The 19,413-nt window shown below is 41.1% G+C and overlaps 1 protein-coding gene across 2 annotated transcripts; it reads left to right on the plus strand.

Moving 5' to 3' along the window:
• The first annotated feature begins 1,475 nt into the window (after positions 1–1,475).
• LOC117499934 (phosphatidylinositol 3,4,5-trisphosphate 3-phosphatase and dual-specificity protein phosphatase PTEN) lies at positions 1,476–12,103 on the plus strand. Of its 2 annotated transcripts, XM_034152629.1 has the most exons (10): positions 1,478–2,265; positions 6,012–6,096; positions 6,191–6,235; positions 6,339–6,382; positions 6,578–6,816; positions 7,302–7,443; positions 9,049–9,117; positions 9,872–10,038; positions 10,594–10,869; positions 10,991–12,103. In XM_034152629.1, exons 1-10 carry the CDS (start codon positions 2,187–2,189, stop codon positions 11,174–11,176), a joined length of 1,332 nt encoding a protein of 443 aa, XP_034008520.1. In that variant the 5' UTR covers positions 1,478–2,186; the 3' UTR covers positions 11,177–12,103. The 2 variants fall into 2 exon arrangements, with proteins under 2 accessions (XP_034008521.1, XP_034008520.1); XM_034152630.1 differs by lacking the exon at positions 9,049–9,117 and having other exon boundaries at positions 1,476–2,265.
• The last annotated feature ends 7,310 nt before the right edge of the window (positions 12,104–19,413 follow it).

A 19,413-nucleotide genomic window follows, 5' to 3' on the forward strand; every position in this document is an offset into this window, starting at 1 on the left:
CATCTCAAACTACTGTACTTAAATAAAGAAAGGACGGCTACTGTTACTGTCTCTTGTATACCACAGTCCTAAAATATCTGTATGTAGGCTGACCATGTTTTTTAAAAAAAACGTTCCACTCAGGTGTTCAGGTTGCATAGACATTGGCTGAGTATGGCCTCATGGTTCTAGATGTAGTCTTATTTTTTGCACACAGTTTATTAGAGGATACTTTGAATGTGTATCCCTTCTCATTCTGTGGCTGATACTGTTTGGCTTTAGCAATAATGGACCTCCAGGGCTGATTCTGAAAGGCAAAACAATTGTTCTGGTAGGGTGGAAATGCAATTAATGCTTATTTTTTGCAATTGTTTAATCGGTTAATTGAATTTCAAATGAATACATTCCAAGTCTAGTCCAAGTGTATGTATTGTATTCACAACTAAAATCAAACAAATGTAATCATAAAGGAATGAGAAGTTCCCTCATTGGGAACCGGTTAACCTTCTGCACTTCAACTTATAATTATTTAAAAAAATAATGGATTAGTTGATAATCAAAATGAATGCTGTTTAACTGTATGTGGATTGATTAGTTGACACATTGTTTCAGATCTAGAGCTTAGCCTTCCTCAGCTTACTTCAGAAGATTTTGGGATAATTTCTTTGTCTGCTTGTAAAGTCTTGAGTAAATATTATTATATTATTATTATTATATATATTATATTATTATTATTATTATTATTATTATTATTATCATTATCATTATCATTATTATATATTTTTATTATTAATTTATTATATTTTGTTGTATTGTTATTATTATTATATATTTTTATTATTATTATTATTATCCTATGATTATACAATCATGAACATGTTATTGTTAAAAGCTGTGACTTTAATTTAGTTATGGATGATGCAATGGGTTTTATTCACCGATAGTGTGCGTCAATCTCAATATTTCTTTATTTATATAGCACATTTAAAAAAAAAGGACAACCATGTTAGAAAAATAACATTACAGTCTATTGCTTCTGCAATTATCAACGTTGGTTTACTACTTTCGGATTTATTTGAGGACAGCGAATACAGAAGGCAATACAGGTACTACAGAGGATATGGATTTACAGTTTAAACATAATGCATTTTGAAAACATTAAGGGGGTTACAAAAAAATGTGTCATACAACATGATATGACAGTTTTAAACCGCGAAAAGTGACATTATGTTGGAAACTTCCCTAATTACAGCCACACGTGATCACTTTGACAGAAGGGAGCGTCGCATGCGGATTCACTTTATCCTTCCGCGAGTGGCAAAATAATAACTCGGTTTTTCCGCTGTTTATGGATTAAAAAAAATTACACATTTAAATGTTTATTCACTACAATGTAGTATTAATTGTTGAGACAAAATGAATTAACGCCGCATTGCCGATTTTAATGAAAGTGTGGGACTATACAGCGAAGGCGGCGGGATATTTGTTCTAAAATCCCAGCCTGCTCTACCTTCTTTTTTTCCTTCGGTGGAGGCCATGATGGGAGCCTGAGAGTTCAGCTGGAGAGAGGAACGAGAAAAGAAGATGATTCCCCGGGACGGAACTGTCAAACCAATCTGTGCATATTTCTGATCGTTGTATAGTCTTTATACATTTAAGGTGGAGCCTGTCACTTTTTTCAGATGTGTTCTTGGCAATCAGTCGATGACAATGTTGAATCGTTAGGAGGCTTTTGGATCGAAAAAGGAGGTGGCATTAGCTATTGTTGCTAGTGCTGGCTAGCTCGTTAGCTAGCGAGCTAGCTCCGTTTGAGTGACTTGGATACGGGTTTTTGGGAACCGGCGAATACTCGGTCCTCTCGCTGTCAATCTCGGCGGCTGCGATTGAACCATCGGATTGGACGGTGTCTGGCATCTAAAGGACAACTGCATGTATTTTATTCGGGACTGTTTGCAAGACGAATTGCAGGATTGGCGAAGTCGGGCCTGCACGGAGGAGCAGAGCAAGGCCCGTCTTTATGATCCAGAGGAAGCCTTTCTAATCCTACCGACAGCCACGGCTAGCTCTGCTGGCTAGCACTTCTCTGCGAGGACCCTGCAAAATTCACAGAGCGGACCCTCTGACTGCGACATACACGACCAGACAGATAATACTAGAAATACCTGTTTTCATCATTTACCCCATATAGACTCCTGTCACCGGCTACAATGGCTGCGATTATAAAAGAAATGGTCAGCCGGAACAAAAGGAGATATCAAGAGGATGGCTTCGACCTGGACTTAACATGTATCCTTCCTTGTGTTTCTTATTTTCACCCGGAACAATGACTAGTAATGTGTAATAGCTGCATTGAATAGGAGAACTGTAGGCAGAAGTGTCAGTAACGTGAGGTAGTTAGCTCCTCTGCTACTTAGCAGGCTGGCTAGTTGGTCAGACAGCGCAGCTTTGCTGTCACCCGGCATGTTTGAAAGATGGTGGATCTGTCAAACCAGCACGCATAAATGTCATAGTCATGTTATAGCTGGAAAACCCCGTTCAAATGGACGTTAGTATGGGTTAGAAATGACGACAGGGCATGTAACTTGCATACCTGTCACCAAAAGACCTAGCTAGAGGTTGTGAAATTGTAAGAGACATGAAGTCATTTTTTAAGGCAGGTATTTATCTCAGGATGTCGTTTTACTTCATGTTTATTAAGTTCATATTATCTATTTGTAGTTTATTTTACTATATTCTAGGTTAATGATGCACATTTCTGAAAAGACTAACCCCTTTGCCTCCCTCACCTGTGTCCTCTGTGGGTGAGTAGTCATTGGATCCTGAACAAATCTGTGAAAATCTAATTAACGTTTTTCCTTGGCCTTTTATGGAGATACAATCATTTTCAGCTTTAAGAATTGCTATTTCAGGCCCCTCTGCAGGGCTCATTTCTCATCTATTACCACTGATGATAGTTGACCTGGTTCCCTACTGCAGTATGGCTGGTACTGAAGTTGGTGCTTTGTTTTTTTGGCTGGTGATAAACTATTGATAAATTACCAGATGATGTGGTTGACCATGGAAAACTAAATGCAAAATGTGTGGCCATGCTGAGAGTGGGTCATGGTTAGTGTGATGTATACTTATCAGGGTCTCAAAACACAATTTTTGAGGCCTAATTGTGATATCTTTTAGCATTAATGATTGGTTGCAAACTCTTTTTCCAGCTACTTAAATCTGTTAAGACATTGCTTTGCTTTATTATATTAATATGATATATTAAATGAATATATTTGTGTTGTGACTGTTGATTGCAAGATATTTGAAGAAGTCAGCTTGGGCATTCGGAAATTGGTTGGAATTTTCTTGCTTTTTGACATAGACTGATTCATTGACTAATTGAGATTCCTATTCGGACAGATTCACAGATAATTTAATTTATTTGAAGTCTGAGCCATTTCTGGACCTGAACAAAGCGTTATTTGAACAAGCCTTGGTGTTTAAGGACATCATTTCCTCGGGTTATTATCAGTATGTTGCATTAACATTGCTTAAAAGTGTTTTTCTTCCTACTGTAGAACAATGGAAACGCTAGTTACCTTGACTCAGATGTTACATATCAAACAATGTGTGACTGCAGATGCTGAAATGCATATGTCACAATATTTGATCAGATGTTTCTCACCTGGTTTTCTAATGTGGTGAAGCCTGTGGCCTCTGGAGCTTTGTGCAGGTGTGAAGGGGGCCCGAAACTCAAAAGTGACATCTTTCTTTGGCTATAAGTCTCCTCTTGTTCAGATGTGGGCCCTTTCTAACCATCTCTTTTATCATTTTTGGCATGGTGTCTAAAAACAATATGGGCTCTCTGCAGTTATGTAATGCAGTATCACAGTTCTGGGAATTGCCCTTAAAATAGAGTTGCCAGTGATCTTGTATCAGCGTTGCTGTCTGAGTGCTCTCTCCCTCTCTTACCCTCTCAACCCACCACCTCTCCTTTGCTCTTTTTCTTTACTGCTCCCACTCTAATTCTCCCTCCCTCTGCTTGCCCCCGTTCCTCTGCTCTCCTCCTTTCCTGTCCTCCCCACCCCCTCCTCACTCGGCGCTTGCCGGTTCCCACTCTCCCTTTTCCCCCCTCTCTCTTGCTCTCAGTTGTGGATTTGGCGTATGCATAGAGCTGAGGCAGGGCTGGCTTTAAAGAAAAGGCGTGCCTGAAACGGCAGATTTTCTTTCTTTTTTTTCCCCTCCTACTTGGAGCTTCCGTCGGGGGTCCCGTATGTGCGTTTCCTCCCAGCTGCAGAGAGCAAGCCCCCCCATGCCCTGGGCTGAGGCTCTCCTGGGAGCTCTGGAGCTTTTTAAAAACACTTAGAATAGCCTGACTGGGATCACTTTGCCAGTAGGTCCAAGGGTTAGCATAGCCCGTCAAATAGCATGGAAAAGCTGCATTTGGCTCCTAATTAGGTCTTTGAGGCATTAATGGACGGGATTATGGCACAGTATGTACAGATAGGCTTCTCTGGCGTGAGCTACAGGGAAGTAGCTTGGCAGGATGCAAATAATACCATAGATTTGCTTTTGGGCTTGAATTCATGCATCAAAGCCTGTGTTGAGCATACCTTAGCTGCGTAAAGCTGCGCTGGGGCCCTTAATGAATTCCTTTTACAGGGGTTTAATGAAGATTGTCATATGTTTATTTTTTCTAGCTAAAAATGTTTGAAATTGAATTAATCCTTGGATATATGGGCCAACGCGGATATTTCGGTCTACATGTGAACTGTGTGTGTGTGCCATGGAAATTGTTGTTCTTGTGGGTTTTTGCATGTGCAAGTACTTTTAATGTGTGCACACACTAGCTAAGCCAGACTTGTCAGATGCGCGTGTCAAATTTTTCGGACCAGTTCAAAAGTGATTTGTCTCTGGGAAAATAAGTTGTGCTCAAAATGAAACATCCAATTAGAAATATTCAGCTTTTTTTCTATTTTTGTCACCGTGGCACAGGACGTGTAAGAAAAGGTCGCCCTTTAGTCAGTGGTTAAAGTGTGAAATCCCACAGCTTATAGCGACAAGCAGACTTCAGTTACAGGTAGGCGTTTGCAGCGGAGCCTCAAAGACATGCGTGCCAGCTCAATTATTCTTTTATATGCAACATGACACTGATGTGTGCCTTTTTAAGATTGTATGTATGTCACCGTGTAATTGGCCACGACATTTTCCATCTCCATCCTGCGCTGAAATATGGAGCCCCGTTTGAAGATGCAAGGCAACTTTTTTTAAAGGCAGGTGTAGCACGAACAAGGTGGTGCAACTTGAAGTCGGCAGTGGAATCTGGTGTTTGTGGTTTGTTAACCGTCTCGTTCGTTGCCTCATGTCATAGAAATGCAACAATTAGCCCCTGCTGCCGGTGCACGCATAGCACAGAGATTTTCTGTCTGAAGGGGAAAAAAAGAAAGACCTGTGTCTTCATGCGGCCTGTGTGCCATCTCATAGATATTCAAATTGTTCCAGCTGAGCTCGAAAGAGAGATAAGCCGAACATTTGCGATCATCCCAATATAACTTTGGGCTCTAAAAATAAATGCAGGTCAGGGAGCGGAGACTCTCCTCGTGCACCCACATGTGGGCCTGGCTCGTGCAGGAGCTCTGTGACTCCTATCTGCCTGCTTCTCACTGTCAAGGCCATCTGTCACAACACACACACACTGATCAGCGGCGCTCCTCTCTGCTCCCATTTATCCACAACCAAAATACTCCCTCATGTTGACATAGGCCGAAACTTGTTTCGCTCTGCTGCCTGCCTCTGCATTCTTGCAATTGTGCGCTTATGGCAAATTCTTATAGATTGGGATTTTTTTTTTTTTATAGAGAAAGAAAAACGTGTATTTTTTTTTGTCTTTGTTGTGTAGCTGTTGAAAGCATTGTCAGACCTACTTGAAGTTAAACATGTGGTGCCGGGTGCCTCTGTAGTGCCGCTTTAATGCCTCCTTTTCTGAATAGGCTTGATTTCTACAGTCATGCACAATGTACATTTCCTTAACCCCCCCCCCCCCCCCTGAACAGATATCTACCCAAACATCATTGCTATGGGCTTTCCAGCAGAGAGACTCGAAGGCGTGTACAGAAACAATATAGACGATGTAGTACGGTGAGTTACTGTGTGATCATAGAGAAGGGAGACGTAAGAAAAAAACACAGAATATTGTTTTCTATTCTAAATATATTGTGTTCTCTCCCAACAGGTTTTTGGATTCAAAGCATAAAAACCATTACAAAATCTACAACCTGTAAGTGTTCCACATTTTGTTCACACCCGAACTGAATGCTCTGTTCACTTAATAACTTCCTCTTTGTGGGTGCTCTAACTATAGTGTGTTCTTTCCATTTCAGCTGCGCAGAAAGACACTACGATGCTGCCAAATTTAACTGCAGAGGTAGGCTGCTTTTACATGAAAAGAAACTGTGACCTAAAAGTCTGATGACACAGAAGGTCGATTTAAAAAAATCCACAAAGTGTCTCCTGTGTGCTCTTCCCTGTCGCTGCTCCCCTGACCTGTCTGCTCTGTGTCCACATTTCTTTTCTTCTCTGGTTACATCTTTGCGTGGGCCTGCATCCCGTCCCGCATCAGTTGCACAGTACCCCTTCGAAGACCACAACCCTCCTCAGCTGGAGCTCATTAAGCCCTTTTGCGAAGACCTGGACCAGTGGCTCAGCGAGGACGACAATCACGTGGCGGCCATCCACTGTAAGGCCGGGAAGGGCCGCACCGGAGTCATGATCTGCGCCTATCTCCTCCATCGCGCCAAATTCCTGGATGCCCAAGAAGCGCTCGACTTTTACGGAGAAGTCAGGACAAGGGACAAGAAGGTGAGGACGAATGCCCCCACACAGCAGCTGATTATGACCTTAAATTAATTTTTGCGATTGAGGGCTGTAATGATTAATAGATTAGTGTCTGATAGAAAAGCTATCACTAACTATTTTGATCAATTTAGGTTAAATAAGGTGCTTTTTTCTGTCTGTTTTACATCATATAAAAAATATCTTAAGATTTTTTTTACTGAAGAAACAAGACGAAATAATCAACTTTTTTAAATTTGATTGACCATTAAATGAATCTAGAAAATATCGTCAGATTAATTGATAATGAAAATAATTGAAATTAATAATCCACGGCGCTGCTAACTATTGCCTTGATTAGTAATTTTGTCCATTTAATGTCAGAAGATTGTGAAAAATGTCTATTTTCATATCTAAAAATCTACAGGTATATTTGCAAACACTTGACAGAAGATGTAGGATGTACAGAAAATCTGAAATCCCTAAACATTGTCACTGTTTGTTTGTTGCAGGGCGTAACGATCCCGAGCCAGCGCCGCTACGTCTACTACTACAGCTACCTACTGAAGAACCAGCTGGAGTACAAGCCTGTGGCACTCCTCTTCCATAAAATGGTGTTCGAGACTCTCCCCATGTTCAGCGGGGGCACCTGCAGTGAGTCACTTTAACTCCAAGCTAGGGCGTAGGCATGCTGTTGAAACGCAGCGAGAGCCTGGGATGTGTTGTTACCGTGGCGCTCCCCCACGCTGCGGGTCAGCTCTGGTGGAGTCCAGGCATCCGGTGCGAGTTTGGCTTACATTTGTATTTTTGGACCTTTTGACTCCCAATGAGCAGCTCCTTAATGATTAAGTCATCTAGTTGCTACCTGCAGGCCAAATTATTCTCTGCCCACTTAAAAAAAAACTCAAGAAAAAACACAATTTCAATCAGATAAGGCTCTACATTGTATGATTTTAATTCTCAAATGTTATTAAAATCATAGGATGTCATTTCTTTGTCTTCTCCCACTGAAGGAGATTCATTGAGCTTTTCAGTTACAACCTCAGAAACTATGGCAAAGATTAAAATAATTTAAAATATTTGTAGCTTCCTCATGAGGATTGAGTTTATTGGACTCGGGTTCTGCTTTCATTTTCTGCTGCGTATGTCTTTGCTGTGCACAGTATTCACTGTTTAAACAGAGTGGAGCACCAACTCTGACAGCACAGTAACGCCAGATATGTTTTATGTGCTCCCCTCCCACATAACCAGGAAGTAACTTAAAGTCAGCTAAGGAAATACACTTTAGTCAATGATTTTATTTGAACATTTAAGTGTTAATGAGTCTCTGTAGTGAGTTCAGGCGCTTAGTCATGAGTACTTATATCACTGCGTGTTTGTTCAGAGATTGAGCCGTATGGTGTGTAAGCATAACCGTGGCACATGCAGTTGGACTGTGGCTGATTTTTTTTTTTTAAAGTGGGCAGAAACTAAAACTTAAAACCTAGTTATTTATTTGAGCTTTTAACATCCTCTAAAAAAAAATGTAATGTCTTGTCCCTACTGGAGACATTTGTTAGACATTGGGTAAAAAACATTTAGCAGATAATGACGCTTGTTCCCCTTTTTTATTGTGCATGCTTTTCAACACGTGATTCTGTGTGTTTGACTGGTTTATAGGTTTAATATTTCTCTGCTATGGTTTTTTTTAAGGGTTACAAATATAATATCATCTTGTTTTCTCCTCAAAATGTGTCTGAGTTACACATTTTTGGGGCTTTATATATTAACAGTCGTTCAGAAAAAATGCATCTTCTTCCATAACTTCTGTGGCTTTTTCCCCTTTAACACCCGACTGTGCTGAACAGTTACTGACTGTATTGATCCTTTCTTTTCCTCTTAACACTCTTCAAAAAAAGACCCTATTCTGAGTCTTACAATACATGTATACACACACACACACATCACCCTTTTTTGCCTCAGGTTTTTAGCCAACCATATTGATTTAAAACACGAGTAGCTGATTAAATATTTTGGTTACGAATGACTCAACATAACACATTTCTGTTATCTCAAGTTCCCCCTTTTCCTCCGTCCCCTTTCTGCATCTCACAACACACCAGGTCAAATGTGTTAAGATGCACATCTCCATTGAAAGCCACGTACTGTATCATGTTTTTAAGAGCAGCTATGTAGATGCTAATATCTGTAAGTATGTGTGCAGAGCTCCTGTGTCTGCTGTGAGGCCTGTTTGTGATAATGTCCTTCTTTCTCTCTAAGGGGACAGTACCGTTAAAAACAGGAGCGAGCCGATCCCTCAGGGCTTCAGGAAAGGGAATTGGCATTGGGGTAAATGAGCCTTTCATCCATTATTATCATTTCACTCATTTGCCTTTATATGACCCCAGAGATCCACCCGGGAAGGAGCAGTGTGAGGTAGACATGTTGCCTAGCAGGATCATATTCTCCTTCACCACCCCCACCCCGATAGGAAGTAGAAAGGGTTCAAATGATTCTAAACATGGTCCAAGAGCAAAACCATCACTGTTTATCAGAATAGGGTTGTACTCCTCTGGTTCTGGGTCTCTTTGGGTGTTACATTTGGTTGTCTTTCCCTTTCACCTCCTTAATTTTAATGTTTTTAAGGGCTGCAACTAACGATTATCTTTATCGATTCATTTCACGGTTAATCGTTTGGTCTATAAAATGTCAGACTATAGTGTAAAATGCTCATCCCAGTTTCTCAAAGTCCAAGGTGATGTCTATAAATGTTGTGTTTTTTTAAATCATTTATAGCAGAGAAAAGCAGGACATCTCCATATTTGAGAGGCTGAAAACAGCATTTTCTGACATTGTTGCATGAAAAACTACTTAAACGATTAATCGAATATCAAAGCAGATGTTTTTCCTGTCATGTTTTACACTTATTTAGAGGGGGGAGGTGGTGTGCTATGCTCAAACTCATGCAATAACCCCGTCTTGCCCTTCTTGATGCACTCCCTGCTCCTTCTTTCACTAACTCTCCTACTTGTTTTCTCTCTCTCTCTCCTCACAAATCTTACCATCTTCCCCCACTTCGGTGCAACGTTGACTCTTTTTGCAGATCCCCAGTTCGTGGTGTACCAGCTCAAAGTGAAGATTCACACGTCGAACCCCGGTCACACACGGCGCGAGGACAAGCACATGTTTTTCGAATTCCCCCAGCCGCTGCCAGTCTGTGGAGACATCAAAGTGGAGTTCTTCCATAAACAAAATAAGATGATGAAGAAGGTTAGTTGTGTGGGCGTGTGTTCAAGCGGCTTTCATTGTCGGTTAACAGCAAATGTCTCTCCGTCGTTTAGATCTGCTTTCATCCGTTGTATGGTATAACTACTGTTGGGTCAGGCAACAATTAGCAGGCATTTCATAAAGCGTTCTCTCTCTTAGATGTGTCAACAATTATGCTTTTAAAAGAGTAATACTGGCGCCACCCTGTTTTTTTTCTCTCTTTTTTTCTTTGTATTGTCAACGGACCTCATGAAAACATAAAAATGTGAATATAGAAGGGGTTTTATTTTCCATGCAAGGGCGTGATAATAGCTGTAGTTTATTTTCAGTTGTTCCCACTTGCTGCCATAAATACTAACAAATTCCACATCAAAATTGGTCCCCACTACTTATGTTTGTGTATTGTTTGCTAAAACAACAGTGGTTAAAAGCTTGGTAATAATTGTTGACATTACAAAAACTATAGAACAACGTCAGCTGTACTGAAGAGGTCCTTTTTTTTTTTAATGATCTTTTTTGACAAATTGCTCATCACATCTCTTCTCTCTTCACCTGCAGGACAAGATGTTTCACTTCTGGGTGAACACCTACTTCATCCCTGGACCAGAGGAGAGCGTGGACAAGCTGGAGAACGGGGCGGTGAACAATGCAGACAGCCAGCAGGGGGTCCCGGCCCCGGGCCCGCCGCAGAGCGCTGAGTGCAGGGACAGCTGCAGGGAAAGCGACCGGGACAAGGACAAGGACAAGGACTACCTCATCCTGACGCTCACCAAGAACGACTTGGACAAGGCCAACAAAGACAAAGCTAACCGCTACTTCTCGCCAAACTTCAAGGTAAGGATTTAAATTAGATATTTGCTGGATGGACGGATTAATTATCTCTTAATCTCATTATTTTGAACTTTGATTTCTACTGGAACGGCAATAATAGGTCTTGTTTCTGATTCAATTGCAGGTGAAGTTGTATTTTACGAAAACCGTGGAGGAGCCTTCGAATTCTGAGGCAAACACTTCGACATCCGTCACCCCGGACGTTAGCGACAATGAGCCAGACCATTATCGATACTCTGACACCACTGACTCTGATCCGGAAAATGAACCTTTTGATGAAGAGCAGCACACGCAAATCACAAAAGTGTGAACTCTTTTTAAACAGGAAAAGAAGAAATTATACACCAGAAAAAAAGGAGAAAACTTGAATATAAACTCAAAAGAAGAACCTTTTGTCCCTTCCCTCCCCAGACGGCAATAGAATATCATCACGTCAAATGCCAATTTTAGGGAAAAAAAGGTAAATAGCCTGACCAATATATTGTTTTTTTATTATTTTTTTATTTTATTTGGCACGGCCATGTACCATGCGCGAGGTATTGACACTGTTGCCCCATGGGAAAAGGTGCTGTAGCTATAAAAATGTGTTTTATATATATCTATATACATACGCATATGTATATACATATATACATGCATATATAAACAAACATTTTTTTGTGTCAAAGACAATGGAAAGAGTACCACAATCAGGAGACGGGAGTTGAAGTGTGGGAGAAGTTAGAATGAAATACTAGGACTATGCTGCTCCTTCTCCTGTCTAAACCAAGGCCAGTGCTGCAGTCACTTTGTTTCACTCCCTCTCTTCTCCTCCTCCCCTCCTTCTCCTCTCATCTTTTACTCTCCCTCCCCTCCATCCTATCCTCCTTCCTTCCTATCCTCCTTTACTGTGAATGCTTCTTGTGCTCTTTGCAGGCTGTCTCACGTGACTTTTGGTCTTTGTGCAGTGCAAACTGCATGCGGGCAGTGGGTTTGGGGTGGGCGGGGTTATGAAGAGGCTGTGATGATGTCTAAAGCATTGCCATTCCTGTTCCCACTGTGTATACGTTAAATTATGCAGAACAAGGCATCCCATGTAATTGTTAATGTTTTTTTTTATCCTAAGATAATAAAAATATAATACACAAAACAGCAGGGAGACAAGTGTTTGCAATAATGTCAACACTACATTTAAAGGACAATGGTGATTTGCATGTATTGGAATTGGCGTCCATCCCTAATAAATGTATGCAATGTTGTCTTTTCTTAAAGAAACCCGCTTTGAGATGTGTCTTCTGCGTGGGGTTCCCCGGTGCTTTGAGTCATGCTCAGAAAATTACATCACAGCTTTATGTAATATTCTCCCTTTGCCATTCACAGTAAAGGAAACGACTGGAGAATCAAAATGGATTTTTCCAATGTTCAGTAAAACGTCAAAGGCATTGAGTCTCTAGCTTGACACCATTGCTGTCAAGTGAAGTCATGTCATGGGTTTAAGTGACAGCCTAAACGTATGCTTGTGAGTCGGTGGAGGAAAATGTGCACAAGTGCCACTCTTGATGAGAAAAATGCTGTAAAGCAGGTTGTCGTTGCTGCTGTAGCTGTGTTAACAGTAACTTCCTGCTTTTAAAGGTCAGCGCTGCAAATAGCGGGTGGGACCTGAGGTAGGGAAGTGATGGAAGGATTATTATTAAAAGTTCAACTGAGGCTGAATAGCAAACTTCAAACAAATAAGTGACTCAAGCAGGGAGCTGAGCATTTACACTACTTTAATGTCAATGAGGAAAAAACTAATCTTTTTATCTTAGCAACGGTTTGCTTTTATTCATACTTGACTGCTAATTTAATGAGCTCTTATTTGTATGCATAACCCTTTGCGTAGGTATTTTTTAGTAACTTCCTGAATTGATTTAAGAGCAAACTGACTTCTGAACTCTCATAAAAAGATTAACATTTAAGAGTGAAAAGCTGCCTGACCTCATACCAAACAGCAGTGTTGCATGCAGAGTGGCTGCTGCTGCTTAATCAAGGCGTTCTCCACATGAAATGAGCAGAGGAAGGAAAAGGCTAGCAGCCCAGGAGGGAGGAGCGCGAGGCCTCGGGTAGACGGAGCCTGCTCTGCTCCAAGGCTCCCCAAATGAAAGAGTAACAGGATTAACAACCATGTCACTGTGATAGCAGAGCAGAGTGGCAAGACCCTGGCTAAAGCATGGCCCTAAGTCTCCTGATAATAAAATAAAGTATGAATTAAACATACATATAAAAAAACATTTCCACCCCCAGAGGCAGGCAGTCACATAATCCCCCTCTGCTCTATTAAGACTCGGTCCTCGGCTCTTTCGTGTTGATGGAGACATCAAAGCTAAACCAGTGCAGCGTCAAATGAGACAGGCAGTAGTCGCAGGGGCCCGGCTGTAATTGGCTGAGCTGAGGAGGAGGGAGAGACTTGAAGATTAATAATGAATGTGCTGTGTGGAGAGAGACCAGAGAGATATGCCTCGGCTCTCCACAAGCAAGCGAGACTGAAGTGGGCTGACTTCAGTGGAGCTTCTAGAGTCCACATCTTTAGCTTTTGATTGCCCTCCTCATCACACACAGACACAGCAGCATCTGAAATATTAATCTAATCAATATACTGCTTCATTTGTATGTCTCGAGCACCAAGTTTGTTAGATTTGTCTGCATCAACCACCTCTCTAGATGAGACTAAACTGTAGAAATGAGATTTGGATGGAGAAATATTTACTTTGGTATATTTTCATTTTAGTTGAAAAAACTAAACTTTTTATATCTTTTTTAATCTCTAAAATGGTTCTGATGTTAGTAGATGATAGAAACACATTCCCAAAAGAGAAAAGACACTTAAGATATGTTTTTCTTCTACATTTGTTGAAATTGTAATAAAGATCTAGAGATTATATGCCAACCCTTTTGAGATCAAAGGTCAAAGATATGAGATGCTAGGTGTGGTTAGTCTTGCTCTTAAAGTGGTAACATGTAATGGCATATTCATTTCAATCAGAAGCAAATCTGCAAAAAATCGTTGTGGTCAACTTTCTTAGTTTGACCAAACTCGGAAAATACGGCCATTAACCAATAGTAAGGTGTCTTGGTCATTTTTACCGTTGATGGAGAGCAGGAGAGTCCAAGTCGTGGCAGCTATATGTAGCATTTTAGCTTTGTTGCACTATTAACTTGTATTGACCTTCTGTCATCAAGAGAGTTATGGTTGTTTGGTTGCTGTGCTGATGTTTGATAAGTAGTTTGGTTTACTGATAGCTATCGAGACGGAAGTCAGTGGTGCAAAAAGGCCACATTGTGTAAACGTTTTGCCCGTTGGCGGCCACACTTTATTTTCCATTTTAAATAACTGTCTCATTGAACACAACAGTAAACAACAAACAAAAGTAGGGCTGCAACTAATGATTACATCCATTTTTTTATGATTCTGCCAATTCTCTGGTGGATATAACATGTCCATCCCAGTTGCTCAAATTCCAAAGTGATGTTTTTAAATGTCCTGTTTGTCTAAAACTAAATATGTTTAGTTTAATATGATATAGTCAGAAAAGCAGGAAATATAAAAAACTCCGACATTATACAATTTAAAATAAAAGGGTTAGGCTTCGGGTAAGATATTGAGTAAGAAAATGTTTTTATGAGCCACACAGCTTCTGGTCTTCCAAGACCCGACCGGACAAAAAGACGTGGTGCAGGCACGAAATATACTACCAATAGAAACATTGCTTTTAAAATCGTTCTGTGTGACACGAAGAAAATCGTGTTGGTGAACACGAATCAATAGATTAAATAAATGTCATGACTATAACACGAAATGCCGTGAGACTGTGCAACAGCAGGTTTCCAACCAACTAGCCCTGTGTTATCAATTATCAAACAATGGTTTTCTCCTTCTTTTTGTTACATATTTGTTCCTTTTCCCTCTATATCTTATTGAAAATGCTGTTAAGTTGTTTGGAAACATAATTTTGTAGAGATACATGTAGGGTCGTCCTGCGATGTTACCAGTCTTACAGAACCAAATATTTTTGCTAAATGCACAGATTAACTTTGCTTTATCCATTTCTAGTTGGTGGTTGTTTGTCTCTTACTTCGAAGGCTCATAATTGTGATTTACTATCTTAAAATATTGATTTAGCATGTATCATCTATCACTACTCCTCTTTCGTTGTCTTTTTCTGGCTGTGATGGCCATCATTAGGCAATGTATCCTACTGTGAAAAGACAAAAAAAGCCAACACCAAAATATAGAGATTTAAGCATAGTATTATGGCCAAATGAGGGGATGAGGGGGTCAGTCTGGCCTACAAAGAGAAGATAAGCCCAAGCTGGTAACCCCATTTCCCTTCCATCTGTTGGTAGCAGTTGTAGAGCATGGCTGCACTCACCAGGACCTGGCAACCCATCCCCCAAGCCCTCTTTCTCTGGCTGACTGCACAGCTGTGTTGCGTTTGGATTAGGCCAAGAATAAAACAGGAAGTAGAAATTAAACAAAAGCTTAAACACACACACAGAAACACACACTCTCACACAGGCAGTGTAAGTTACCAAAGAGTCAGCAGCAGCAGCAGTGCGAGTGACAGCCAGCGGAAAAAGTGCACACACCCACACGTGTAGACCATCGCGCACACAAATATACTACAGCATGAACAAAGTCATACTCTGCCTCCCAGAGACTCACATGAGCACAGGCAGGACCACAGGCATACCATTTCTCTGTGCCCACACTCATGCTCACACATATGGTCGTTTTACATGCTAAGTGCCTCTCTGCCTCGCCTCCATCTTCATGGTGGTCTGAGTAAAAACTAGCAAACACACTCAGTCTTTGAGCATGCCAGTGCAATGTTGCTATTTAAGTAATGAGATGAGACACAAACATGTTTATATTCATAACTTTGAATGAGATAAAGACAGCATAACTAGCTCTGGTTCCTAATGCATTCAGTCTGATTACCATCAACGTCTGGAGATGTAGAAACTTAAATCTTGCACATATAAAAAAAGAAAAATCCACTTCTTTAAAGCTTGAATCCCATCCAGCACTTCTTTAAAGTAGATCAGGATGAATATTAACACATATACTGCTTTCATCAGCATATTGTCAAAAGTATATTGTTTTTAATGTAAGAATCTCTTTTAGATCAAACTTCATGAATACTTTATAGTCATTGTGGTTTGACACAAAATAAATCAGAATCTGCTTATGAAAGAACCACCTAAACAGCATAAATCCGAGTCCAACCTTAATAAGAATACATTAGGTGTTGGATATTATTACTTAGGTGTCCTTGTATAACTTTGGAGCTCTTAAAAGCGTTATTATTTTCACTGCTGTAAACTTGTTTCAACTTTCAGCCAATCCTCTTTTTGTGTGCAATGCACCAAAATAGCCGTGGCGACAGCACACAGGAACTATGGTGAATGAATGAGGAAGTGGAATTGGGAAGGAGAAGGACATGTTTGGAAACACGTAGCTGCATGGTACGTATACATGAAGAAGCACAGACTTACTCTAGCTGGCAAGGTGTATGAGATGGAAATCCATTAAAGTGCTTCTCGTCATGAGTTGGACCAAATGTTAATGAATATACGGTAAATGTTTTCAGATGTTATTTTTACTGTCAAGACCTGAGTCAACTAATGAGTCACACCAGCTCTGTTTTCCTGTGTGTGTGTGTGTGTGTGTGTGTGTGTGTGTGTGTGTGTGTGTGTGTGTGTGTGTGTGTGTTGACATGCATATGCCAGCACGCTTGTCAGTCTGTCCACGCTTGTCAGTCTGTCTGTGGTTATGTGTGTCTTCATGAATAAGAGACTCACATGGAAACTGTTACTGTGTTGCTGTTGCTGCTGACCCCTCCCGTTCCTCCACACACACACACACACACACACACACACACACACACACACACACACACACACACACACACACACACACACACACACACACACACACACACACACACACACACACACACACACACACACACTATTGTTTCTATGTGATCAATGAAGAGCGCATATGTGTCCATTGTACTGAAATGCATAGCCTCAGGCCCAAAACATGGACAAATGAGCTTTAGGATGGCGCTCTTCATACAGGCAGATTAGCATACATGCACACACACATTTCTACAACAGGAACCTGCTTTGTGTTCCAAGTAACCCAGTTTTGAAAAGTGCTCGTGCTGCAGGGCTTATATGTCTCATATTGTTTTAAATCTGTGTGTATTTGAAAATGTACGTTCATACAGCAGAGTTTTTGTGCATTTATCAGACTTTGACAGGCTCTCTGTTCTCCACCTGACTTTTACCCTGAAATCTTAGAGCGGGTGTAATCCTTCCCCCGAGCCTCCTCCTACTCCTCCTCTTCGCTCGCTTCCCTCTCCTCATCTAGTGTCACCATGAGGGTAATATGAGGCATATGGCTGCTGATGACAGTCCCTAATCCTCACGCTGATGACTGATAGTTGCTCGCACACTCCTCATCCCCATCTCATACTTATATACCAAGAACAAGGGGGGAGACGCAAGCGTGTCGGCTGATACTCTTTACTCAGCCCCCGAGTCCCCGCGCTCTCTTCCAGCTGAGAGTCATTATCTGAAATGACTGATGTGAGAGCGGCTGATGGACAAGAGAGATATTAGTGTTTGTGCTGGAGACTAAAAGTTAGAAATGGTAGTGCACACTTTCAAAGTTTGAGAGGAGAGAAATTACGTTCGGTTTTTATAACCTTTTTTTGGTCTTGAGTAAGTGATCCAAACTCTGGACAAACTCGAATTGTTGTTCAATTGTGTTTGCTACAAACACAGTGACTCTCGATTGGTCACCTCCAGCTAATGATGCATCCAGAGACCGGTGTGCAACTTTCTGCACTTTCAGTCTGCCTGTTCTTTTTTGCACCCTTTCAATTTGCAAAAACAGTTAGCCGAGGTTAAAAAAAAAGAAGAAGAAAGGTACAAATTAAAGTGTGCCTAAGTGTATTGGAAACAAAATTAGCAAATAAACGTTAAACTACACTGAATCTTTGTTTCCACTAAATGGACTATGGCTTTTAAAAGACTAAGAGCTCTTTTAAAAGCCATAGTCCATTTGGCTATAATTTACTTTTTTCCCACTGCTTTTTTGTTCCCCTCTTCCAGATTTTATGCTAAAATAAGCTAACAAAAAAACTAAAATCTCAAGCTATTCCTTTAAACATGTGGATAAGAATGGGTTTAAAAAACCAACCAATAGTTGACACCCTAGACCGGCAGAGCTACAGCAACCGAGATAGTACGCGATGAGATGAGAATATTTAAGTTTGTATTTTTGTGTTTTGGCCTTGTGTAAACCAAAGGGTCTCTACCATCTTGTCTGCAAATGTTTAGGGATAAATCTATTTTGGAGACAAATTGGCAATGGACATTTCTGGTGTGTGAATGTACATTCTTGTACAAACAAGTGACATACTTTCTGGAGGCCTAGTGGATGTCAGTCACGAGAGTGGGTCCATCCTCTCATTTAGAGGCTGCCAGTCAGCCAGCCACTCAACCAGCCCTGCAACCAGCCAGCCAGAGCTTTTTAAAGGGCCTGTGATTTGACAGAATCCCGTGGGGGGAGAAGGGGGGATTAGGATTAGCAGCTGTTTCCCCTCAAACACTGAGAAGATACGCTATAGCTACACCACGCTGATGGCAAATTAATAGATGAATAGAACATGTGTGCGTCGTCTCAGATAATGTGCTGAAGCTCCCCATTTCATAAATAGCGAAGACGGTGTCCTTTTTTTGAACCCGGCCTGGTGGATCTGCTGTCACACGCATACTGAGTAGCAGGGAGGGAAGCAAAGGCATATTGCAGCCGTGAGAAAGGTTTAAAACATCATCACTTTAATCTGAGAGCACAAAGCCAGCTACAGATTATGCTTCTGCCTCTCAAACGATTCTGCAGATCCGGTTTAGATGACCCCCGCTTAACACCCTCAGAGACAGGGGCTTTTAACCCCAAACAAACACTGATAGCAGGCGGGCATCAAATGAAACACACAGCGAGCACACACATCCATGCCATGCACATGTACCCACACACAGCATCTCAAAACACACACAGAGGACACCCATAGCACATGCTCACAGAGGCAGACAATAACAGATAAACACACAGGCTTATGTCAGTTCCACTTGCATCCATTTCAGGCTATTAAAGAAGACACAAAAAGCCCAAACTGTTGCGTGGCTAACAGGTTTTGAGGTAAAAATGAAGAGGCAGCACACATTAGGGCCATCCCTGCTGTCACAGCGAACACCTGTAGTGAGGACACTGCTGTGATGCTGTCAAAATAAAAAGGGCTCAAATGCAAGTGTGAATTATCAAAAGATTTTCATCAGGATCATAGAGAAAAGTTCTAAAAATGATAAACTCCTCCGCTGCTGACCTCGTGTGAGCCTGTATTAAAGGAGCTGAGGCACCCTGATGTAACACACCAGAATAATTTTTTACTCTTTTAAACTGGAGCACCAACCACACAATTAGCTGCCTGTGAGTTAATGACTAGTCTTCTCTAT

The sequence above is a fragment of the Trematomus bernacchii genome, unplaced genomic scaffold (assembly GCF_902827165.1).
Source record: "Trematomus bernacchii unplaced genomic scaffold, fTreBer1.1, whole genome shotgun sequence".
Classification (NCBI taxonomy): Eukaryota; Metazoa; Chordata; class Actinopteri; order Perciformes; family Nototheniidae; genus Trematomus; species Trematomus bernacchii.